The sequence below is a fragment of the Notechis scutatus genome, chromosome 14 (genome assembly GCF_049901735.1).
Source record: "Notechis scutatus isolate UNSWTSFEM ecotype Mainland chromosome 14, rNotScu1.2, whole genome shotgun sequence".
Lineage (NCBI taxonomy): Eukaryota > Metazoa > Chordata > Lepidosauria > Squamata > Elapidae > Notechis > Notechis scutatus.
Window position 1 is genome coordinate 1,313,097 of NC_142022.1, and position 24,861 is coordinate 1,337,957.

General features: G+C 42.9%; 1 protein-coding gene and 1 long non-coding RNA gene across 6 annotated transcripts in view; one reads left to right on the forward strand and one right to left on the reverse strand.

Annotated features, from left to right (window-relative positions):
* The window catches only part of RASGRP2 (RAS guanyl releasing protein 2), a 50,146-nt gene that overhangs the window by 21,945 nt on the left and 3,340 nt on the right, over positions 1-24,861 (reverse strand). For 3 of the 5 annotated variants that reach the window (XM_087943694.1, XM_026686031.2, XM_087943693.1), the window contains exons 2-8: positions 10,589-10,730; positions 9,401-9,503; positions 6,932-6,994; positions 5,440-5,571; positions 4,537-4,687; positions 3,800-3,973; positions 116-232 (exon numbers count right to left, since the gene is read on the reverse strand). In XM_087943694.1, the coding sequence (XP_087799820.1) occupies positions 116-232; positions 3,800-3,973; positions 4,537-4,687; positions 5,440-5,571; positions 6,932-6,994; positions 9,401-9,503; positions 10,589-10,661 (813 nt within the window). In that variant the 5' untranslated portion in view covers positions 10,662-10,730. Of the gene's footprint in view, positions 1-115; positions 233-3,799; positions 3,974-4,536; positions 4,688-5,435; positions 5,572-6,931; positions 6,995-9,400; positions 9,504-10,588; positions 10,731-24,861 lie in introns of those variants that run through there. The other 2 variants (XM_087943695.1, XM_026686032.2) reach the window with 2 other exon arrangements.
* LOC148129487 (uncharacterized) lies at positions 22,420-23,013 on the forward strand. The gene is made up of 2 exons (XR_015745369.1): positions 22,420-22,505; positions 22,912-23,013. It is a non-coding gene; the product is annotated as an uncharacterized LOC148129487 (long non-coding RNA).

A 24,861-nucleotide genomic window follows, 5' to 3' on the forward strand; every position in this document is an offset into this window, starting at 1 on the left:
CTGCCACCCCTTCTGACACCCCGAGACAACCCTTGGCCTTCCGGTCTAGGTCCTCCTTGTTGGCCCCAGCATCTGGTTCTCCCCCCTCCCCCTATACACACCTTTGTTCCTTTACCTTTGTCGTCTCTGGACTCACAAAGCTGTGTGTCTCCTTTAGGCGAGAGATGGAACTGTGGCCCAGCCCACCGATCACGGCCATCAGAGTGTTGAAATTTTGCAGATGGAGAAGTCTCTGCAAAGGAGGGAAGAAGGGGGGAAAGAGATTTTAGGGGGGGCGGGGGAGACAGACGGGGGGAAAAGATGCAATCAGTGGCCCCCCATCACACCCCACACCTTCCTTCGGCCTTCACTGTGGTGTCCTTTCCACTTGGCTCCTGCTCTGGGTTTCATCAGTCAGCCGTGGTCAGCTAACAGCTGTCCCTGAACTCAGAGTAAACACAGGTGATCCTTGACTTACAAACACAATTGAGCCCAAAATTTATGTTGCTGAGTGAGACTGTTGTTAAGTAAGTTTTGACCCACTTCACGAACTTTCTTGCCACTGTTGTTAGGTGAATCACTGTAGTCGTTAAGTTACCAACACGTTTTTTAGGTGAATCTGACCTCTCCGTGGACCTTGCATGTCAGAAAGTCGCAAAAGTGGATCCCATAACCCAGGGACATTGCAACCATCATAAATACTTGCCAGTTTCCATGAATATGAATTTTGCTCAGGTGACCAGAGAGATGTTGCAAGAGTCATAAGTGTGAAAAATGATCATAAATAACTTTTTTCAAACCTGTGGTAACTTTGAATGGTCACTAAATGAATGGTTGTAAATCGAGAACAACCTGTATTGCGTTCTCTTTTTTAAAAAGTCTACAATCATAGAATCAATGAGCTTCCCTTCTCTCTGGCTGTTCAAAAAAAAATAGTTTTGGCAAAAAAGGATGTTGCAAACTTTACACCATCCAGCACAGAGACAAACCAAACATGCTTTTTTTTTTAGATACACCAGTGAATCTTACTGAGGGCCACACAGCCTTTTACAAAATAACACAACTTGCAGCACTGATGAACTCAAGTTCTGAATTATTCTGGGCAATCGAAATACCTCTAAAGGACCAAATTTGCAATGTTTCTCAACCATAGCTACTTGAAGAGCAGTGGACTTCAACTCCCAGGGGAACTGATGTCTACCAGTCTTAACGTGGTTAAAATTGAGAAATTCTGGATCAGAAAGAGCTATCCATCCGTCCATCCATCCATCCATATCATCTATGTATCCATCATCTATCTACGTATCCTATTATATATCTATCATTTATCTATCATTATGTATCATCTCTCTATATCTATTTGCTGTCTATCTTTCCATCCGTCCGTCCGTCCATCCATCTATCTATCCATCCACACACATCCACACAGCCCCTTGTATGCCACTCTTTTTCCTGATCTTAAAAGAATAGGCAACTTAGTGCAGTGTTTCTCAAGCTTAGCAACACTAAAATATGTGGACTTTAATTCCCAGAATTCCCCAGCCAGCATACTGGTCTTAAAAGGGGTTACGATTGAAAAACACTTGGCCAGAAAGAGTGAGAGCCATTTGTGGATTAGGAAAGAGACAAGCAGAGAAGGTGACGTCACTGCTAAAATTATAACAAACTTGGAAAGCAAATACTTTAATTTATGTTTGCCAGGAAAAATGAAAGAAGGGCTTGCAAGCTTGCAACAACAGATCCTGCTGGGTTCAGAAGCAGGGTGAGCAACCCATAATCATCAACACACACATACACACACACACCACAAACCATGTATGGTCCCCAGCTTATTTTTGCAGCAAACTACACTGCCAAATGTGGGTAGTAAAACATGAAGAGACTGCAGCAGGAGATCTTTTAACTTAACAAATTGGAGTTTGTGTGTGTGTTTGTATGTTTGTGTGTGTGTAAACGTGTGTTAAGCATCGGTCAAGTTAACTAATTATTCCTTTAAAACGAATAATTCCCTTAAAATGATTAATGTTAAAATTATTCCTTTCAGCCGCTTTGAAATGGGATTGGCAACTGGGCTATCCTCACTGCACTTCTTGAGAACCTAGTAAAAATAATAATAACAAGGACAACAATAACACAAAGTCCCCAGCTAAAAATAAATGTCCCCCCATCCTCACCCTTTCTGCTAGAGGAGCACAGCCCAAAATATGAGATCTGGGCACTTGTTCCTGGTCACTTAATTGAGTGATTTGGTATTTATTGGTTTATACTATTTATATTCCAACTGGTGCCATCTCAAATGACAGGAAAATTTCTTACTCCTGCCAAAAACCTGCTGCTAATCCTGTTTTTATCAAGAACTCGAAGGACAAAGGACCCAGGCTGCAACTCCATGAGCTGGCTTCATACAACATGCTAAGATCATGGAAGAGCATCATGCTGCACAGCCAAACTTATTTCAGCCTGATTAAGGGTCCTGTATGGACCCAACCGGTTTCTGGCTCAACTCAGGACCTTCTGTTAAAAAGGACCCACAGATGAGACAGGAAACATTGTTCAAAAAGATGTTGTTTGTTAATTTTTGTAATTAATTCCTTCCAAACAGCCCCACCATTCCCAGCCAACCCAGTCTGAGAGAGGAATTCTGGGCTTGCAATCCAAGAGATATCTTGAACCAATGGAACAACTTGCCTTTAGAAGTTGTGGGTGCCTCAGCACTGGAGGTTTTTAAGAGACTGGACAGTCACTTGTCTGAAATGGTAGAGGGTTTCCGGTTTGAGCAGGGGGCTCAATCTGGAATATTCACCCATTTTTGGTCCCCACATTACAAAAAAAGATGCTGAGACTTTGGAAAAAGCTCAAAGAAGAGCAACTAGGATGATTAAAGGCCTGGAGGCCTTTAATATAAGAATGGTTGCAGGATTTGGGTATGGTTAGTCTAGAGAAAAGAAGGACCAGGGGGGACATGATAGCAGTATTTGAGGTATTTGAGGGGCTGCCACAAAGAAGAAGAGGGGGTCAAATTATTCTCCAAAGCACCCGAAGGCAGGACAAGAAGCAACGGATGGAAACTCATCAAGGAGAGAAGCAACCTGGAACTAAGGAAAAATTTCCTGACAGTGAGAACAATCAACCAGTGGAACTGCTTGCCACCAGAAATTGTGGGAGCTTCATCACTGGAGGTTTTTAAGAAGAGACTGGACAGTCACTTGTCTGAAATGGTCTAGGGTCTCCTGCTTGAGCATGGGCAGGACTAGAAGACCTCCAAGATCCCTTCCAGTTCAATTTTGATTCTGATCTCCAAGGTCTCTTCCATCTCTATTCTGATTAATTGATTGAATGTAAGTCTGGGTGGAATACAACTTAATGGCAGAGAATAGTGTTTCTCAGCAACTTTAAGATAGGTGGATGGACTTCAACTCCCAGAATTCCCCATTCAAAAAAGTGACTTATGATTGGTATTCGCCCTTAGGATGGTCTCAACACCCCCACGATTGCATGATCAAAATTTGGATGCTTGGCAACTTGGGATGTGTTTACATTGCTCATGTGATCACCATTTGCAACCTTCCCAACAGGCTTCCAACAAAGTCAATTGGGGAAGCCCGATTCACTTACCGACCTTGTTCATTCGCTTAACAACGGCAACGATTCACTTAACCACTGTGACAAGAAAAGTCATAAAAGCGGCTGCGTCTCACTTAACAACCGCCTCATTAAGCAACAGAAATGTTGGGCTCAACTGTGGTTGAGGACTCCCTGTAACGCAACCAAAGAGAAAAAGACGACGGCAGAAATGGTGTTGCCAGCCTGGACATCTCACCTGGGCCACCATGACGAAGCGGGTGATGACCTGGGCCCGCTGCTGAGCGGTGGGCTTGCTGAGCACCATGAGCTGAATCCACTGGGAGACGCTGTTGAAGAGAGTGATGAACCTCTCCAGGATCGGGTTGTCCACTGTGCATCCGTGCATCACAAAACTGTGATAATCCTGGAACTGGGAAAATGGGGAGGGGGCTTTCAGGGCTCAGGAAGAGAGGGGATTTCACAGTTGAGGGAAAGAGAAGCTCCGGAGATGCTTCCAAGGCTTGTGAGTGGCAAGTACAAGTAGTCCTGGACTTACAACAGTTTGTTTAGTGACCTTTCAAGGTTACAGCGTGACTTATGCTTGCAGCATCCCCATGCTCACATCATCAAAATTTCGATGCTTGGCAACTGGTTCATATTTATGATGGTTGCACTGTCCCAAGGTCACGTCATCCCCTTTTGCGACCTCCTGACAAGCAAAGCCACTGGGGAAACCAGATTCACTTAACAACCATGCGACTAAATTATCAACTGCAGTGATTCCTTGAAAAACTGTGGCAAGAAAGGTTGTAAAATGGGGCAAAAATCACTTAACAAATGTTTCCATAATATAAAATTTGAGCTCAACTGTAGTCATACGTCAAGGACTACCTGTACTTGGCCTTATGGTAGGATCAGGATCTCAATCAGAGCCTTTCTGGCTAGGGATGATGGGAACTGAAGTCTCCTTCTCCCACCCCCCTGTGCACTCACCAGGATTTTGTTGAAGGAGCGGTATTCAAGGTGGGTGAGATGTTCTGCCAGTTCTCCTGACTCCAGGTGATCAAATAGCAGTGACATCTTGCGCTTCTTCTGTGCAACGGGGTGCCGTTGGGTCACTTGTCTCTTCCACTTGTAAGTCGGGCTGGATGGAGGAACCCCAAAAGACAAAACTACCCTGAATTCGACAACTCAACAAGGAAAAAGAAAAAAAAACTAATATCCAAGAATGTCAGCCATATAAGCTTACCTGAAGCACCTCTTACCTTAACATCTGGTAGAGTCCAAACCAGCTGACTAGGTTTTTGCCCAACTTAGTTACTGTATTAACCTACTTCCTGAGTTCGTACTTTGTCCTGAATCATCAACTGTCCCACAACCGATCCACCTCCCCCTTCTTCTCTGCTCTCTCTATCTGTCCATTTTTCTTTTTTTGGTAATCCTATTGATGCATTCTCATGAAGTTCTTTTTCATTGTTTATCACAGGAGTCTCCAAATTTGTCAACTTTAAGACTTGTGGACTTCAACTCCCAGAATTCCTCAGCCAGTCAATTGGCCAAGTTGGAGACCCCTAGTTAATTTTATCGTTTTATTATCTTTAGATTTCTATTCACGCCCTTTTCATTTCTTTCTTATTGTAGTAAACCGCCTAGAGAAGCCCCACGCCAAGATAGGCGGCAAATAAATGTAACAAATACATAAATATAGAGCCATTCAAAACTCCAACAATCCACCCAATTCCTCTCACAACGAATCACATTTGGTGTTATGCTGATGCAGCTGCTGGACGAGGAATTGACATCCAGCCAGAAGTTATCCTAAGCAAAGTGGAAGTGCTGCGGGAGGATCGGAAGGAGAGTTATGGACACTCAAGTCCGGTCCTGCCGTTTACCTACACGCTCTCAATATCGATCAGGTTGCTGTGTCGACGGCTCCCTTCCCGCCCAAGAAGTTCCTTCAACTCCTTGATCTGCTCGGCCAGTTCTGGGTTGAGGTCAAACTCTGCAGGGAAGGCTGAGACCCAGTACCTGTCAGGACGAATAGGGAGGACTTAATACCCCCAAAGTGAGGGTCTACTGGGAAAATGATTTCTCTCCCCACCCAAAAAACACATCCTGAATGAGTTGGATTGTCTTCTTTCAAACATCTCAGGCGCTGGCCAAGTTCTGCCTTGCTGGAGGTTTCCAAACCTTACATGTTTTGATGTACAATCCCAATATGGCACCCAGTGCCCTCCAGGATTAGAACACAGAACAATAGAATTGGAAGGGATCTTAGAAGTCTGCTAGTCCTAGGAGACCCTCTATCCTTCCAGACACATGGCTGTCCATTCTCTTCTTGGAAACCTCCAGTGATGGAGCACCCACAACTTCTGAAGGCAAGCTATTCCCCTGGTTGATTGTTCTCACTGTCAGGAAGATTTCTTCTTAGTTCTAGGTTGGACCTCTTCTTGATGACCTTTCACCTGTTACTTCTTGTCCTGCCCTCAGGTACTTTGGAGAATACGTTGACTTCCTCGTCTCTGTGACAGCCCCTCAAGTATTGGAAGTTTGCTATCATGTCCCCCCTAGTTCTTTTCCCCCCCCACTAGACTAGACACACCCAATTCCTGCAACCATTCTTTCTATGTTTTAGCCTCTACCCCCCTAATCATCTTTGTTGCTCTTCTCTGCATTCACACTGTTAGGAAATTTTCCTTAGTTCTAGGTTGCTTCTCTCCTTGATAAGCCTCTATTTATTATTTCTTGTCTTGCCTTCTGATACTTTGGAGAATAATTTGACCCCCTCTTCTTTGGGGCAAGATGCAAAGTATTTGACCCCCTTAAACATTCAAACACGGCTATCATGTCACCCCTAGTCCTTCTTTTCACTAGACAAGCCATACCAAATTCCTGCTACTGTTCTTCAGGTTTTAGCCTCCCACATTCTTTCTAGAGTTTCGACATCTTTTTTGAATTGTCAGCCCCCTCCCAGTGTTAACCCCATCAAAACAATCTTCCTGGAACAACAGTTGATGGTGCCTCAATTCCATAAGAAAATGGGGAGTTGAGAACAAAAAGGGGTCTCTTTCCATTATGGGGAAACCCAACACACTAGAATAGGAGCCTCCAAACTTAGCAACTTTAAGATTCGTGGACTTCAACCCCTTAGAATTCCCTAGCCAGCCATGCTGGGAGTGGAGGGCCACAAGTCTTAAAGTTGCTAAGTTTGGAGATCCCTAATCTAGAACAACTTCCCTCAACAAGCTAAACTGGCCGCCTTGGGAGCAACTTTTGGACAAATGAATGGATCGGCACCCAAACAAGCCAGCACTCCATCAAAGGTGTAGACATAGTTATCCACCCTGCTTCTCACCAGAATCACGTTCCACCACTCCCAGCCACTCACCTGATTAGATGGCAAGTTTTAACCGGCAAGGAGCTGTTTTCTGATCCACGAGACTCTTGATAAGTTCAGGACAGAATTAAGGAGCAAATAAAAGAGATAATAGGTATATATGTATTTCTCTGCGTTGATGGCATATACAGGTAGTCCTCGACTTACAACAGTTCATTTAGTAATCATTTGAAGTTAACAATGTGACTGGGAAAAGTGACCTATTACTGTTTTTCACAGTTACAACCATTGCAGCATCTGTATGATGCAGGGGATGTGAGCCCCTTTTGTGACCTTCTGACAAGCAAAATCAATGGGGAAGCTAAATTCACTTAACAACCGTCTTACTAACTTAACAACTGAGATGATTAGCTTAACAACTGTAGCAAGAACAGTCGTAAAATGGGGCAAAATTCAGTTAACAAATGTCTCACTTAGCAACTGAAATTTTGGGCTCAATTGTGGTAATAAGTCGAGGATTATAAACTCCTTGGTCCCTCCCAACTCTGTTATTCTGTTATTCTCAGGAACAACCACTGCCCAATCAAATCAGCCATGCTGTGGAAAGAGAGAATATGCAAGAGAATGGCTCTGGTGTCACAGCACAGCAGTCACGAACTCTCCAATTCTATTCACTTAATCCAATCTGTTGTTGCGAACATAACCTCTGGGCATTGCTCACTCATCTTAAGTCTCATCACCTTGCAGGGAAGATGTTTTTTATATATATATAAATAAATATATATATATAAATAAATTAAATTAAACTGGACAGCGTCTGATCCAGGAGTAGAGATTTAGTATTCCAGAGATGTTCAAGCTACCCAGTTTGAGAATGCTGATCTGTTTCCATTTAATTATATTACTGTAATATCACTAGCTCATGGCTTTGGGATTTAGCAGACCACCTTTATTTTATTTTTTTCAATTTTTTTCTTTGTTAAAGAGTGGGAGAGCTCATTCTGCTACAGTCAGTGAAAAGCAGGTATCTTTTGAAAATCATAACCATAATTTAAATTTAAATCTGAATACAAAAATCATTTTTTTTAAATCATAGCCATTTGCAAAAACAAGGGACAGCTACAACGCAAAGAGGATGCAGGCTAATTCATTACCCTCAACTTACAACCATTTATTTTGTGACTGTTCAAAGTTACAACAGCACTGAAAAAGCGACTTACCACTGGTCCTCACACCTATGACCATCCCAGCATCACTGGTCACATGATCAAAATGTGGTCCTTGGCAACCAGCACATATTGAAGAGGGTTGCAGCATCCTCTACCATTTGCAACTTTCCAGGTGGCTTCAGATAAGCAACGTCAATGGGGGGAACTGGGTTTGCTTAACGACTATATGATTCACTTAAAAACTATGACAAAAAAGGTCATAAAATCGACTGCGACTCACTTAACAGGCAGCTTGCTTAGCAACAGAAACCCTGATCCTAACTGTGGTCATAAGTTGAGGACTAACTGTATCTGTATCTTACCTCCACCCGATAGGAAATCAACTGCATGGCAGGCTAAAGCTACTTTTATTGACCAGTTACCATAGCAGAACCTCCTTTTCCTTCATAAACTGGTAGTCCCCGCCTTACAATGATTCATTTAGTGACTGTTCAAAGTTACAAATCACACAAGTGGCTTAGGACCACTCCTCACCCAACCACTGCAGCATCCCCATGGTCAAATGATCAACGTTTGGGTGCTTGGTAGACATGTGTGAGTAGGCGGCAATATAAATTTTCTAAATAAATAAAATAAATAAAAAGTACAGCACCCTGGGGTCATGTGATCACAATTTTGCCAAGATTGAGAAACACGGAGCATAATAACAGAGTTAAAAGGGATCTTGGAGGTCTTCTAGTCCAACCCCCTGCTTGAACAGGACACCCTAGACCAGGGGTGTCCAACCTTGGCAACTTTAAGACTTGTGGACTTCAACTCCCAGAATTCCCCAGCCAGCTTTGCTGGCTGAGGAATTCTGGGAGTTGAAGTCCACAAGTCTTAAAGTTGCCAAGGTTGGACACCCCTGCCCTAGACGATTCTGGACAAATAGCTGTCCAGTCTCTTCTTAAAATCCTCCAGTGATGAAGCACCCACAACTTCTGGTGGCAAGCTGTTTCACTGGTTAATTGTTCTCATTATTAGGAAGTTTCTCCTTAGTTCTAGGTGGCTTCTCTCTTATCCAACTGTTGTTAATTTTTCTGCCTTCAGGGGCTTTGGAAAATAGCTGGCCTACAGGCTCTGGGGTCAAATTAAACCAGTGTTGTTCAACCTTTCCCACTAAGATGTGCGGACTTCAACTCCCAGAATTCCTCAGCCGGCCATGATGGTTGGGAGAATTCTGGAAAACTGAAATGCACACACCTTAGAAGGATCAAGGTGGAGAAACACTGAGCTAAGTTCACTTAAGAAACAGGCCCCTTCAGAATAGAAACTGTGGAGGGACAGAACTGGGTGCCAGTCCAAAGGATATATTTGAAGCAGTTTCGCAGCCAACTCAGAGGATGGGATGTACCACGGATGCATCATGAGAAACATGCGGACCAGCTGCGGGTCCCGGACCTTGCCCTCATTGTCTGCAAAAAAAAAAAAAAAGGAGGGGAAGCATAAGCCCAGATAAAGCAATCCATCTGAAGGCAGTCCCATCAGAATTTAAATCCCAATTTCTCATAGTCTGTCTCTCCCGCACTCTCTTCCACCAGTTTGTTTAAATCTTCCTTCTTCTGAGGATGTTTCAAAGTTACAGGGGGTCCTGGACTTAGAACCATTCGTTTACTGACCATCGGAAGATACAATGGCACTGAAAAAAGTGACTTATGACCATTTTTCATTTACAACCATTGCAGTACCTCAATTCAGACACTTGGCAACTGACTCATATTTATGACAGTTGCAGGGTCCTGGGGTCATGTGATCCCCTTTTGCGACCCTTCGACCAGCAAAGTCAATGGGGAAGTCCCATTCACTTAACACTTGTGTTATTATTTTAACAACTGCAGTGATTCACTAAACAACCGTGGCAAGAAAGGTTGTAAAATGGGACAAAATTCATTTAACAACTGTCTTGCTTAGCAACAGAAATTTTGGGCTCAATTCTGGTTGTAAATCGACCACTACCTGTAGAATAGAATAGAATAGACAATAGAATATTAGAATAAAGATAGAATAGAAAGAGAAGAGAATAGAGTAGACAATATTAGAATAGCAATTAGAATAGAATATATAATAAATATTAAATATAATAATATAAAACGACACAATATAAAAATATAATGTACAGTATAAATCCAACCTTACTGTCAACACTTATGGTCATTGTTAAAGTGGCAATGAGATCCACAATCTCCAATTTCTTGTATCCCACTATGTAACCCTTAATTAAGCATTATGGTTATGATAAACAGAGGTTGTGTTTTAAACCCAGCAGTTGCTGGAATTCCTTCATAGTGACTTTTTAGATTTTCTGCAATAAAAATAAAAGCTACTTCTCAGAACTTCATGAATTCTTGCAGACTCGCTTAATGGTTTTCAGTCCAGCCTCTGGGCAGAGAAGCTGGAGAGCCACGTATTGCAACTAACGCAGCTTGCAAGCTTGCAACAGATGCAGGTAGAGAATTGCATCATGTCTGCAATGATGTCATTAGACAGCTGTCATCCTTACCAAAGGCTTCAATGCATCCATGTAACAGTTCATCCACTGTGCATCCTTTTTCCAAGTCTAGTGTTGCCGACATTTTGGCTATTTGATCTTGTCACTCAAAATCAACCCAGTCTGCAACCTCTGTTGGCCAATACAGCGGCACCTAAAATGATTTTAAAAACAAATCCAAATGTTAGTGTTAGTTTCAGGGATCATGGAGAGGAGATGGAACATTTAAAAGTCAACTCTGGTTCAAGAGGAATAGAAGTATCATCAATATGAGTAGTCCCAAAGATGCTTTTTCAAGAGGCAACTGGATTTTCTGATTCTTCTTTGAAGACGTTTTGCTTCTCATTCAAGAAGCTTCTTCAGTTCTGACTGGATGGTGGGGAACGGAAGGATTTATACTCCTTGCAGACAGCTGGTCATTTGCATCCTTTTAGAGGGTTGTTGGGTCCATTTGGAGGTTTATCTGTGTCCTCAGGGTTACCTGAGTGGTGCAAATGGGTGTGGAAGGACCCATTTATCTGAGGACACAGATTTATCTGAGGATACACATAAACCTCCTAGTGGCCTCAACGACTCTCTAAAAAGAATGCAAATGACCAGCTGTCTGCTGGGAGTATAAATCCTTCCATTCCCCGCCTTCCAGTCAGAGCTGAAGAAGCTTCTTGGATGAGAAGCAAAAGGTCTTCAAAGAAAAACCAGAAAGTCCAGTTGCTTCTTGAAAAAGCACCTTTGGGACAACCATAATGTGGAGGAAAGTCCTCTACTTATGATGATACATTTAACAACAGTTTGAAATTGCAACAGCCTTGGAAAAAGTGACCTTTTACCATCCTCAAAGTTACAACTGTTGCATTACTCCTATGGTCATTTCGGCGCTTGACAACTGACTCGCATTTACAATGGTTGCAGCGTCCTGCAATCACACAATCCTGATTTGTGATCGTCTGACAAGAAAAGTCAACTGGGAAAGCCAGATTCGCTTCATGACCATGGTAAAAATGTTCATAAAATCAAGTCAGGTCATGTAATGACTCACTTAGCAACTGCATCATTTAGTGACTAAAATATCAGTCCCAATTGTGGCCATAAGTCGAGGAGGAAAAATACTGTAAAGGATCTGGGCAAGAGGAGAGAGATGATGGCTGTCTTCTAACATCTGAAGGATTGTCATACAGAAAAGAGGTGCACCTGTTCTTAGTTGCTCCATAAACCAGTACTGATGAGTTAAAACTGCCAGGAAGGAGATTCAAATACTGTATCAGGAGAAAAATTTAGACTCTGCAAGTTGCCAGCCAGTGGAACAGACTGCCACATGAAATCGTGAATTCTAGAGTCTGGAGAGCCAAATATCTGTGAATTCTGAGCTGACCATCAGCTTGGATCAGATGAAGTCTACAAGCCCTTTCCAATTCTGAATTCCATGAAATAATCGACTTTAATCAGCTTTACAGGTAGTCCTTGATTTACAACCATTCATTTAGTGACCTTTTGAAGTTACAACAGCACTGACTTATAAACATTTTTCACACTTACAACCATTGCAGCATCCCCATGGTCACATGATCAAAATTCAGACTCTTGGCAATTGGTTTATATTTATGACGGTTGCAGGGTCACGTCATTCCCTTTTGCGACCATCTGATAAAGTCAGTTGTTCCCTTGTTACTAAGTTTAACAACTGCAGTGATTCATTTAACAACAGTGGCAAGAAGGCGGTAAAATGGGGCAAAACTCAGTTAACAACTTTCTCGCTTGGCAACAGATCATAAGTCAAGGACTACCTGTATTTCATTCTGTTATTGCTCCTATAAAAGAAGCTTCAGTAGATCTACCATCTTCTCAAATTGTTTCAGGATTTATTTTTTCTCTGGCTTCTTTTTTTAAATCCTCCATTTATTGTTAAAATATTGCAATACAAATAAAGTAAGGGGTGGAAAGCAAGATAAAGAAGCAAACAAACAGACTGCTGTGTTTCCATTTTAAGAGACCCCAGTGAAAAAAGGGAAATTAAATTACATTTACATGATAGATTCTCTATTTCTCTTCCATCTGTAACCCGAACGGCTGGGCACCGTTTAGATATTTGAACTTTGCATCATGCATTACTAAGAGAGGCTACTTTCTAGTTGAGCCCTCAAAACGATATTCCAGATGTCTAAATCCCCCTTTCTCTGTGATATATTGCATGTGAGGGAGCCATTCCTGCTTGAATTGAGTTAAACTTCCATTATCGATATATATATATATCATCAGTTTTGACACCATAGCATATTCTCCAATTTTAGTCTCACACTCTGATATCCGAGGCAAAGTATGTCTTTTCCAATTTTGTGCTAAGTTTATTCTGCTGCAGTGAGCAGGCACCTTGTTAAATGGTGCTATTTCCCCCCATAATTTTATTCTCCTGGAATCATGTAGAATAGAAATGTCTGGGGTTTCAGTTCAAATGTTTACATTTTGTTGTGGATTTTTTTTTTTGGATGCATTTCCAATACAGGTAGTTCTCGACTTACGACCACAATGAGCCCAAACATTGTGTTGTGAAGTGAGACATCTGTTAAGCCCCCATTTTACGACCTTTCTTGATACTGTTGTTAAGTGAATCACTGCAGTTAAGTGAGTAAAATGGTTGTTAAGTGAAACTGGCTTTCCCATTGACTTTGCTTGTCAGAAGGTCGCAGAAGGGGATCACGTGATCCTGGGACAGAGAAATAGTCACAAATATGAACCAGTTGCCAAGCAACTGAATTTTGATCCCTGAAAAGGTCGTAACTCTGAAAAGCGGGCAATTATTCTGGGACTGAACTGATGCTATAGAATATCACAGAAGTTGTAGGTCACTAAAGACCCGTTGTTGCCCAATGAAGAATACGTCCAGCAACAAAGCTACCTCTGATTTCATCAAATTGTCTTTCATGAACTAGAATGAAAACAGGCAAGAATGGACAATGGAGCAGCTTTTTCCTTTCTGCCATTGATTGAGACATGCCGGAGAATTAAGTTTTAGCAGACAGTCTGTCGATCGCCCTTAGTGCAAAAACTGCAAAGGTATACACTGCAACATAAGTTTATTTAAAAAAACCTAATTTTTAATGCTGCCCTCTAAACTCAGCTTTTGAGAACACCATCAGACCATGAGTAACACAGACCAGATCTTTTTCATCATGGGCCCAAGCCTGTGAAATTCTGTGCCACTGGAAACAATCCAGGACTTACATTCCCAGCTTTTAAAGGTCTGCAAAAATGCGTATAATTCCAACTCTTCTCTATCAAGACCATGTTTAAGGCTTTTATTTTAAGCTGCAGCTGCATTTTATTTTATTTTTTTTCTGCAGGACTTTGATCTATTTTTATTTGCATTTAAATGCTGGATAATCTGGTTGGCTATTAGGCAAGCCAACAAGAGATTTCTTGGAAAAGCATATTCTTTGCAATTCTTGACCATTTCTGGTCAATTTCTGTCTGCCTTCAAGTTCTTCAGTTCACTGGGTCCTATCTAACAAAATTCAATGTAGACAAAAGTAAGGCAAGTTATAGATACAGGCTACGTGAAACTTGGCTTAATGCCAGTAACTGTGAGAGGGCTCTTGGACTCCAATGGACAATCATTTAAATATGACCCAAGAGTGTTCAGCAGCAGCCAAAAAAGCCAATGCAATCCTCGGCTGCATTAATGGAAGGATAGAATCAAGATCACGTGAAGTGTTAATACCACTTTATAATGCCTTGGTGATACTGCATCCAGTTTTGGTCAGCATATTATAAAAAAAAGATGTTGAAACTCTGGAAAGAGTGCAGAGAAGAGCAACAAAGATGATCAGGGGGCTGAAGAATGAATATGAAGAACAGTTGCAGGAATTGAGTATGTCTAGTTTAATGAAAATAAGGATTAGAGGTGACATGATAGCAGTGTTCTAATATTTAAAGGGTCGCCACAAAGAAATGGGGGTCAACCTATTTTTCCAACGTACCCAAAGACAAGACAAGGAACAATGGACGGAAACTAATTTAGAAGACAAGCAACCGAGAATTAAGGAGAAATTTCTTAATAGTAAGAACAATCAACCAATAGAACAGCTTCCCCCAAGAAGTTGTGGGTGCTCCATCACCGGAGGCTTTTAAGAAAAGCCTGGACAGCCACTTGTCTGGAATGGTATAGAGTCTCCTGCTTAGGCAGGGGGTTGGACTAGAAGACCTCCAAGGTCCCTTCCAACTCTGTTATTCTGACCCCTTGTGACTGGATTTATATAACAAGTTAGAATGGGACTGAATGTGGTTTCACGACTTCGGCTCTTCTCTAATCTGTTGGGTGAACCATCCCATCCCCTTAAAGCAGAAGATGTTTATTTGAGCATCAGGTTTAACCCAAGTTTATTAACCTGTTGTGCGAATGCAAAAATTGACACTGATGACATGGAGGAATTGAGCCCCTGAGTAATAAACTTAAGAGGAAAGATTCCCCAAAAGTTTCTTCTCTGCTCCAGAGCCCCTAGTATTCACCCCCGACTTTAAAGGAGACTCGAAAGTCACGGTGGCTTCACATGCTATCTTGCGCAGAGATGCCGTTTAAAAGGAAAGCAGCTGCTTCACACATTGTGAACACTTTGTGCCAACGCCATCAGTGTGAGGGTAACACTAGCCGGCTACGGCTTCTTGACATTTTCTCTGAAGGATCTTGCCATCCAAACCACAGAGGAGTCCTCAGCTTCCTGGACACTCCTGACTCCAGATTTTAAAAAATACAGGCTTACAAGAGTTCATTTAGTGACCGTTCAAAGCACCACAGCACTGAAAAAAGTGATTCCGACCGTTTTTCACAATTATGACCTTTCCGGTATCCCCATGGTCACCTGATCAAAATTCAGATGCTTGGTAGCTGGTTCATATTTACGACCATTGCTGTGTCCCGGGGTCATGTGATCCCCTTTTGCAACCTTCTGACCAGCCAAGTCCATGGGGAAGTGAGAGTCACTTAACAATCGGGCTACTCACTTATCCTCAGTGATTCACTTAACAACCGAGGCAAGAAAGGTTGTGAAATGGGGCAAAATTCACTTAACAAATGTCTCACTTAACAACATAATTTTGGGGCTCAGTTGTGGTTGTAAGTCGAGGACTACCTGTACGATTTTATTTTAGAAACATCAGTGGGAGATCGGCCTACGGAAAAAGCTCAGTTCAGCTTTGTTTTTATTCCCCACAGTGTCTCTTCAAATCCAGACAGATTTATAGTTATTCCTAGACAACAGAAATGAGGATAAATGTTCAAATCTTTGTTTGGTAATGATATTTACTTCAGTGAAAATTTTACACCAGAAAGGTTTAAATCTTTGGAGTGGGTGGCCATATCAAATTTAATAATAACAACAGGTCCTTGGGAAGTATTTGATAGGTGGGTAAACATGCCAACTGCAGTCTAAACATCTGGCTGATTGCAACGGAGAAGCATAACTTAAGTGTTGATAAGAAAGACCAAAAAAAAAAAAATGGATAGGGGGTGTTGCAGTTCCTGGAGACAGCAGGAATAGAAGAGAAAAAAATTGGAGAAAATTGCAAAATGCAAAGATCGACAAATAGAAATGTAACAGCAAAAATAAGCAAAGGTAGCCCCCAAAATAATACAGTTCTAAAACAACTGGAGCACCACTTGAACACCATCAGCACTGGCAAAATCCCTATCGGGCAATTGCAAAAGACAGCTGCATAATGCCTTGGTAAGACCACACTTGGAATATTGCATCCAGTTTTGGTTGCCATCTTATAAGAAAGATGTTAAGACTCTGAAAAGAGTTCAGAGAAGAGCAACAAAGATGATTAGGGGACTGGAGGCTAAACGTACGATGAACGGTTGCAGGAACTGGGCCTGGCTAGCCTAGGGAAGAGAAGGACTGGGGTAACATGATAGCTGTATTCCAATAGCAGTACCCCAGTATTTGAGGGGCTGCTACTTATCCTCCAAAGCACCAGAAGGCAGGACAAGAAGCAACGGATGGAAACTAATCAAGGAGAGAAGCAGCCTAGAACTAAGGAGAAGTTTACTAACAGTGAGGACAATTAACCAGTGGAACTGCTTGCCACCAGAAGTTGTGAATGCTCCATCCCGGGAGGTTTTCAACAAGAAATTGGACAGCCACTTGTCTGAAATAGTCTAGGGTTTCCTGTTTGAACAGGGGGTTGGACTAGAAGACCTCCAAGCTCCCTTCCAACTCTGTTATTCTGTTAATTAAAGACACCCAACTTAGAAGTAAGGAGGAATTCTTTGACATTAAGAACAACTAATCAATGGAACAACTTGCCTCCCGAAATTGTGGATGCTCCATCACTGGAGGTTTTTAAAAACAGACTAGACAATAATTTGACCAGGATTGTATAGGGTCTCCCACCTTGGGCAGGGGATTGGAATTGAAAGACTTCCAATATCCCTTCCAGCCCTACAATTCTATCACTCTTTATGTTTCTAAGCTGTACCTCTACCTCTACCATCAAACCACATCTGGCTATCCCAGATCCCGAGGAAGGATTTGACAGATGGACAAAAATTGCCAAATCTTGCCTGAACATCCTAGATGAATATGCAGTCACCTATAAAATGGTACAAAATAAAGTTATTGCATGGGCAGACACCCTCCCGGAGATCTGGAAGAATAATTATGATATATCTACACTAATCTAAGCAGGGTTTAGCGCCAGTAGTGTACAATCTTCCCACAAAATTTTCAGAACTAATTTTAATTATAATTCTGTTTTTGTAAAGGGCACAGCCATTTTGCGAGTGCCTCTGATGCCAGGCAGTCCACATTGCAAATGTCCTGCTGCTCCCTCTTAGAACTGTCTTCTCCTAAAATGATGCGCTGGGAATGATGGGAGATGAAGTCCATCACTGGCTGGGGGAAAGGAGCACCCACCCTCTATGCCAGAGGGTGCTTTAAACATTCGGCCGAGAAAAGAAGACAAAGCTGAATTAAAAATGCCCTTTTGGTGGCAAAGTAGCCAAGCCTTCACCCCCAGCGTCAATTTTCTCCATAAACCCCGACTTCTCGCTGCCCACCAACTGCGAAAGGGCCTTTGAAGCTGAATTAATTATGGAAAGCCTGATTAGCCACCCATTAATGGGTGATCTTTTGGCAAATGCCAGAGGATAAATGCAGAACCCTTAGGAGAGAGATGTAAATTGGGGTTGTGTGTTGGAATCTTTTGGGGGAGTGCTCTTGGGATGCGCTCAGGATGTCCTTTCTGGAAGTTAACTCTCCTGGTTGCACCTACGTTGGTTCAGGGTGAGGCCCTCAAGAGTGCAAAAAAACATTGCCGTGTGTCGTGCAAAAACAAATTGCAAATGTGCACAGCCCCACCTACAAATCTTGCAGCACTGGCTTAGGAAAGAAAAGGAGGGGAGGAAGAAACATTTCCTGCGTGCAGAAACTCACTGTGACAGGACACACTTCCCTTGCACAAAGTTAAACAACACCAACACTCGGGGCATTCGTTCCCTCTTCTGATCGAGAGCAGCCTTCTTCCTCAGTGTGCTCCTTTCCCAATCAACTGGATTACTATTCCGAGCATTCTCTCTGCCAGGAGTTAGCTGAGCAGATTTGCAGCTGCTGCAAATGGATGGGAGACCACTCAGAAATCCCGGGGAATGGAAAGCTACTTGGGAAATGAAAAAAATGCCCCTGAAAAAGTCAATACAGATAGTCCTTGAATTACAACCATAATTAGGCCAGGAATAACAGTTACAAGCTGGTCAACACATAACCTGATCCAATTTTATGACTTTTTTTTTTTTTTTGCAGTGATCATTAAGTGAACACTGGTCATTAAATGAACCAATTTTATCCACTGGGTGTTTTTTTTTGCTGGAAATTGAAAGTAAACAGCAAAAAAGGTAAAAAAACAAACATGGTCATGTGACCATGGGACACGACAAATGGCTGTACAGGTGAGCCGGTTGCCCAGGTGCCCAAAATGAGACCACATGATCATGAGGTTTGGCTGTCATGACTTTGAAATCGGGTCCTAAGTAGATTTTGGGGGGTCTTTTGTAACTTTGAACAGTCAAAGGGCTTGTAAGTCAAGGAATATCTGTATCTATTGCCAAGAGTCCAGCTAAGCTCATGGGAACCTTTGTTATTAATACAGGCTGTCCCTGACTTACAACAGTTAGTGACTGTTCAAAGTTACAACGGCACTGAAAAAAGTGACTTATGACTATTTTTCACATGACCACTGCAGCATCCCCATGGTCAATTCAGATACTTGGCAACTGGCATGTATTTATGACCCTTGCAATGTCTCGGGATTACGTGATCCGCTTTTGCGACCTTCCGACAAGGAAAGTCAATGGAGAAGACAGATTCCCTTAACAACCGGGTTATAACCTTATCAACTGCAGTGATTCACTTAACCACAATGGCAAGAAAGCACATAAAACAAGGCAGGATTCATTTAACAACTGTCTCGCTTAGCAACAGAAATTTTGGGCTCAATTGTGGTCATATGTTAAGGGGGTTAGACTAGAGGACCTCCAAGGTCCTTTCCAACTCTGTCATTCTATTCAATTCCACTACCTGTATTTAGGAAGACAAAGAACATTTAGGTGGCTGAACCTCTCAACTGTTCAGCTAAAACTCTGCCCTCGGGCTCTGAAATTATTACTTCCCCCGGAGCTAAAAATACCTTTAATAAAGCAGTTTTTGCAAGCTCTGACCTGGCTATTCAATTTTTTTCTTCTTGATTGCACAAAGGTGGAGATTTTGCACTTCCCCAAAAATGCTTGTGCAGAATTCAACTCAAACAAAACCCAGCAAAAATACATTTGGAAATGAAATGGACATATTTGAAAAAAAAATGATTTAGATGCATATTTCTCTTTGGGAGTTAAGAAAATCTTTCTTTTAGAGGAAAACATATTTCGTGCTATCTCTAAATTCAGTCCCAATCCACCTGGATATTTAGAAAAAAAACCATATTCCAGGTTGCATGAAAAGCAGATTACTGGACAAAGCCTGGAGCAGACTTGCATAAACCAAGAATAAATTATACACCATTTCTGGTTTAATTTGCAGCAAAAAAAAAAAAAAAAATTAGGGACAGCCTCCGTAAGCAAAGGCATGCAGCGTTAGCAGATTTAAATTCTTTCCTTGCTGACACCGACATAAGTTTTAAAACATTAAAAAGAAAGAAAGGGGAGAAAATATTGCAGCATCAAAACTAAGTGGATTCACAATGATGTGAAAAATAGTAGTTCTAGACTTACAAACATTTGTGTAGGGACCGTTCAGTTACAACACTTTAAAAAGCGGCATGACCGTATTTCACACTTACGACCATTATAGCAACCCCATGGTCATGTGATCCTAATTCAAATGCTTGGCAATTGATTCATATGTATGACGGTTGCAGTATCCCAGAGTCATGTGATCACTTTTTGTGACAAGCAAAGTCAATGGGGGAAGCTAGGTTCACTTAACAACCAGGTAACTAACTTAACAACTACAGTAATTCACTTAACCACTATGACAAGAAAGGATGTAAAACTCAGTTAATAATTATCTTGATTAGCTGTGGAACTTTTGGGTTCAATTGTGGTCATATGTCGAGGACTTGTTTATTCTTCTGTGTTCAAGTTGTTATTTCAAGTTGTCAAATTCACTTCCCAATTCTATTTTTCCTGCATTTCTAACCATCTGGCCTGGGAAGCCAATCCTACAACAATTGCACCCCATTTTATTACAAAATTTCTATTGATCTTGCCTGAAACTACTGCCTGGAACCTGATACGGTATTTATATATATATATGTATATCAAAATGGCTGCAGTTTCAGGTCCTGCTTTGCAAGCTTCCCCAAGCCCCTGGTCACTCTGGGAAGTGGAGGCCGGACAGTCCCCAGCAAGTTTCCTTTTGCATCTGTGCAGCTGCAAATCTGAAAAACAAAAGCAGCCCTCCCAAGTCACAAGGGACTGGTGCATATTTTTTTAATGAGCGGATGTAAAAAATGGGATTTGTGACAGGATATTGGCATAATATGACATCTGCAATTTTGCAAGCTTTGGGAATCAGACCCTCATTCTGGAAACATCCTTTGCTAAAGTTCAGGAACCAGCGAGCGGTCTCTGAGCACGTGCAGAGAGCTTTTTTTCTCCCCTTAAGATGTGGCAGACAGAGTATGCACCTCTGGGAAGTTTTGGACTGGGCTCAAACTTGGCCCCTCCTGTTAAAGAACCGGTATTTCCAACCTCATGCCCTGATGAAGGGTAAGGTGAAATTACAATGCCCATCATGCCCCACTGGTGGCTTTTGGGGATTCTAGAAACAGGCATGCTGGTACTTCTGGAAATTGTTGAGTTGTTGAAGTACTAAGGAGTGGGAAAGTGATGGCTCTCCCAAAATCCTCACCTCTGCTCAGAATTATCTGTACAGGTAGACCAGAATTGAGCCCTGAATTTCTGTGGTTAGGCAAGACATTTGTATTAGACGCCTTTTCTGATCTTTCTTGCCACAGTTGGTAAATGAATCACTGCAGTTGATAAATTAGTAACCCAGTTGTTAAGTGAATCTGGCTTCCCCATGTTCCCCATAGATATGAGTCAGTTGCCAAGCAGCCGTACTTTGATCACGTGACCATGGGGATGCTGCAGAGGTCATAAGTGTGAAAAACGGTCATAAGTCCCTTTTTTCAGTGCGGTTGTAACTTTGAACAGTCCTTAAACTGTTGTAGTTTGGGACCATGGGCTTTGTAGTTAAGCCGGACGGAAGTTACTGTCTTGCTTTGTTAACTTGCCTGGGCTAACGCAGCAAATATTGCTGCATTTTCTTCCAACTCCAAGTCAAAACGCCGAAGGACCAGACTTCCAGCATTAATAATGTAGTAGATAATGTAATTATTCCTGCTTTTTTAAGTCCCAGAAAATGTGTTTTTGGGTCACAAGACTGGCTGCCTCGGTTGGCAACTGGGCTGCCTACAAGCATTTGGATGGCCACGGATTCCTGCCCTTCTTTGGTAGGAGCATCATCATTAGCATCATAATGTAGCCGGCCTTGCTAGAACAGCATCCTCTTTATTTAGAAGAATAAATAAAGAATAAAAATAAAACAACGCGCGCGGCCCTTTTCTCCAGCAGCGTCTTTGCCTTGGAAGGCTGCCGCCTGCCAAGAAAGCTGGGATTGGAGAAACGTCTTTGAACGTTATCATTTCGTCCCCAGATAAATGTACTTTCCCCCCCCCCTCTTGATCTGACCCCCTTTCTTCAAAGGGGGCAACTGTGCTGCCCCAGCCCCTCCTGCACCTTTTCCAACCCCCCTCCCCCGTAAAGGTGAACAGACCCATCTCCACGCCCGCAAGATGTAGGATTGAAATCCCCGTGTTTGGGAACAAAGAGCCGCAAGCAGCAAAGCCGGAGCAGCAGTTTTTCTGGCCTTGTGCCAGCCCCGCTCACGCCTCCTCCTACACGTAAGGCTGCTTTGGTGTCCTTGGAGAACCCTGGTGCAAAGTCACACACACACACACACACACACACACACACACGTGTGTGTGTGTGTGTGTGTGTGCACGCGCGCGCACACCCCTTGCCTGCCGGAGAAGCTTTCCCCCTCTCCCCTACGCACCCTGTCCCAAGCAAGGGAAGCCGTTGTGGAATATGCTGAAAGACGCACCAAGACTTGAGGCTTTGCCAGGGCAAGATGCAGGGCTGACCAATGGGACATGTCCAGCACACCTGGGGGGGGGGGCTCACATGAGGCCGCCTGGCCAGAGCTCCAGGCCTGACCCTTCTCCGCCTTCTTCACAGGAGGAAATTTGCCAAAAGGAGTTCAGCTCCTAGGAGGAAACTGCAGCACAGGGGCATCCACGCAGCCAGTGGTTGAAATTAAAGGGAATCAGAGCGTGCATTTCAAACTGGGAACCTGGGAGCCGCATTCACACAAGACGCAGGGTATCACGTCTTTGCACTAGGGGCTGGTTTTGCTGAAGTCACCTCTTGAGCCAACCTAGCCCCTTGGAAAGGGCGCAGATGAGGACTTACTTGGGTAAACAATAACAGAGGGAAGGGATCTTGGAGGTCTTCTAGTCCAGCCCTCTGCTCATGCAGGAGACAAATGGTTGTCCAATCTCCTCCTAAAAGCCTCCCGTGATGGAGCACCCACAACTTCCAAAGGCAATTTCTTCCACTGATTAATCCTTCTCGCCGTTTAGGACATTTATCCTTATTTCTAGTTTGCTTCTCTCCTTGGCTAGTTTCCATCCGTTGCTTCTTGTCCTGTCTTGAAGTGCTTTGGAGAGTAGCTTGAGCCCCTCTTCTTTGTGGCAGCCCCTCAAATATCATGTTTTTCTCTTCACAGGATTGATACCCTGGCTGAATCCAGGAACCGAGGGAATTTAGAAAGTGGACTAAACATGTTATGGGAATGTAGCCATTCCATGGCTGAGGGGGCTGAGGGCAGGTGAGTACAAAATCTGAACTATGGCCGGGCGTTATCTGAGGACCCAGATTGTTGGGGGCGATAGTCTGATTCCACTTAGAGAGGGCAAGTGTAAAGCACTGTGAAGTGGTATATAAGTCTAAGTGCCATTGCTGTTGCTTTCTCAGGGGCAGATTTAAGGCACAGACACCCACACCCACACTTTTCTGAGAGGCTGTCAGGGGCCAGGGCCACTCGTAGCCCGTCAGCCTCCTTGCCATTTCACACCCATCAAACTTTGGAAGTGCAACATCCAACGGCCACAGTTTTAAAGAGAAACCAACGAGTAAAGGTAAAAATACCTGGGAGATCAGCTCAGCTCCTGGAGATTACTTCCATGGGGAGTGAATTTGGCCTGTGGCCCCCACTCAAGGGTAAATTAAGGCCGCTTTGCAATAGCTTCTAAGCCCAAATACGGGTAGTTCTTGACTTACGACAAGTGAACCCAACATTTTCATTGCTAAGCAAGAGAGTTGCTAAGTGGGTTTTGCCCCATCTTATGACCTTTCTTACGACCAGTTGTTAAGGGAATCACTGCAGTTGTTCAGTAAATTAGGTGGTTGTTAGATGAATTCTGGCTTCCCATTGACTTTGCTCGTCAGAAGGTCGCAAAAGGGGATCACATGACCCCAGGACACCGTGACCGTCATAAATATGAATCCATTGCTGAGCAACCAAATTTGGATCACGTGACCATGGGGGGTGCTGTGAAAAATGGTCATAAGTCACTTTTTTCAGTACCATTGTAACTACGAACAGTCACTAAATGAGCTGTTGTTAAATTGAGGACTATCTGTAAGGTCACAGAAGTCCTGCTAACCTGTTAAAACAAGAAAAAGGACACAAAAATATGTTGGGGAATCCTAAAAAAAATCCCACCAAAACTTTACAAACATTTTCTGGGCCCAGATCTTGGCTTGCCTCTGGTCTTCTGGAGAGGCCTCTCTGCCTGCTGAATCACACCAAATGCACTGGACTACATCTCCAAGGCTCCCCTGCAGGGCTTCTGTTATGGGAGTTGCAGTCCAGAGTCCAGACATCTGGGTCTCCACTGTCCCAGATATACAGGTTGGGAAAGTCTAACGACAAGATCCAGGTGAACCCAGTGGCTTCACTCAGTGCTTACTGAATGTCGGCATTCTCCCGAACCCTAAACTAATCAAACTCACTGCGTTTACTTTGCATTCAGAGCCATAACAAACAAAATGACAAACCAAGATCAAAATTAAGTTTCACGTGTTGCAGAACTGCAGTTCTTAAGTCTCTAAACTGCCCCAGCTAAAGAGTCAAGCCACCTTCACCGAGTTTCACCAAATAACAGAGGTGGTAACACTGTGTGGATGTCGCCAAAGGTCTCTGGGAAAAGGTGATAAATTTGAATGCAGCTTTGCTGAGTCTTAAAGGAGGAAGGAAGGAAGGAAGGAAGAAGGAAGAAAGGAAGAAAGGAAAGAAGGAAGGGGAAAGGAAGGAAGGAAGGAAGGAAGGAAGGGAAGGAAGGAAGGAGAAGGGTGGGTGGGAAGAAAGGAAGGTGAAGGAAAGAAGGAAGAAGGGTGGGAAGGAAGAAGGAAGGAAGGAAAGAAGGAAGGAAGGAAGGGGTGAAAACAAAGGGGAAAAGAAGAAAACTGCCCTCCAAAATCCATCAACGTGTGGAATTCAAGTGCTCAGAAGGATTGGGTGGGCACCTCATGTGTGGCACTAAGTACAGCAACAGCCTGATTCCCAAGAAACGTTGCCAAACAGCAGGGCAAATTTTGCCATTTCCTTTGCAATATTGTTTGGGCACTGTCCTGTAAACACAGATTGTCTCGACTTGCAACCATTTGTTTAGTG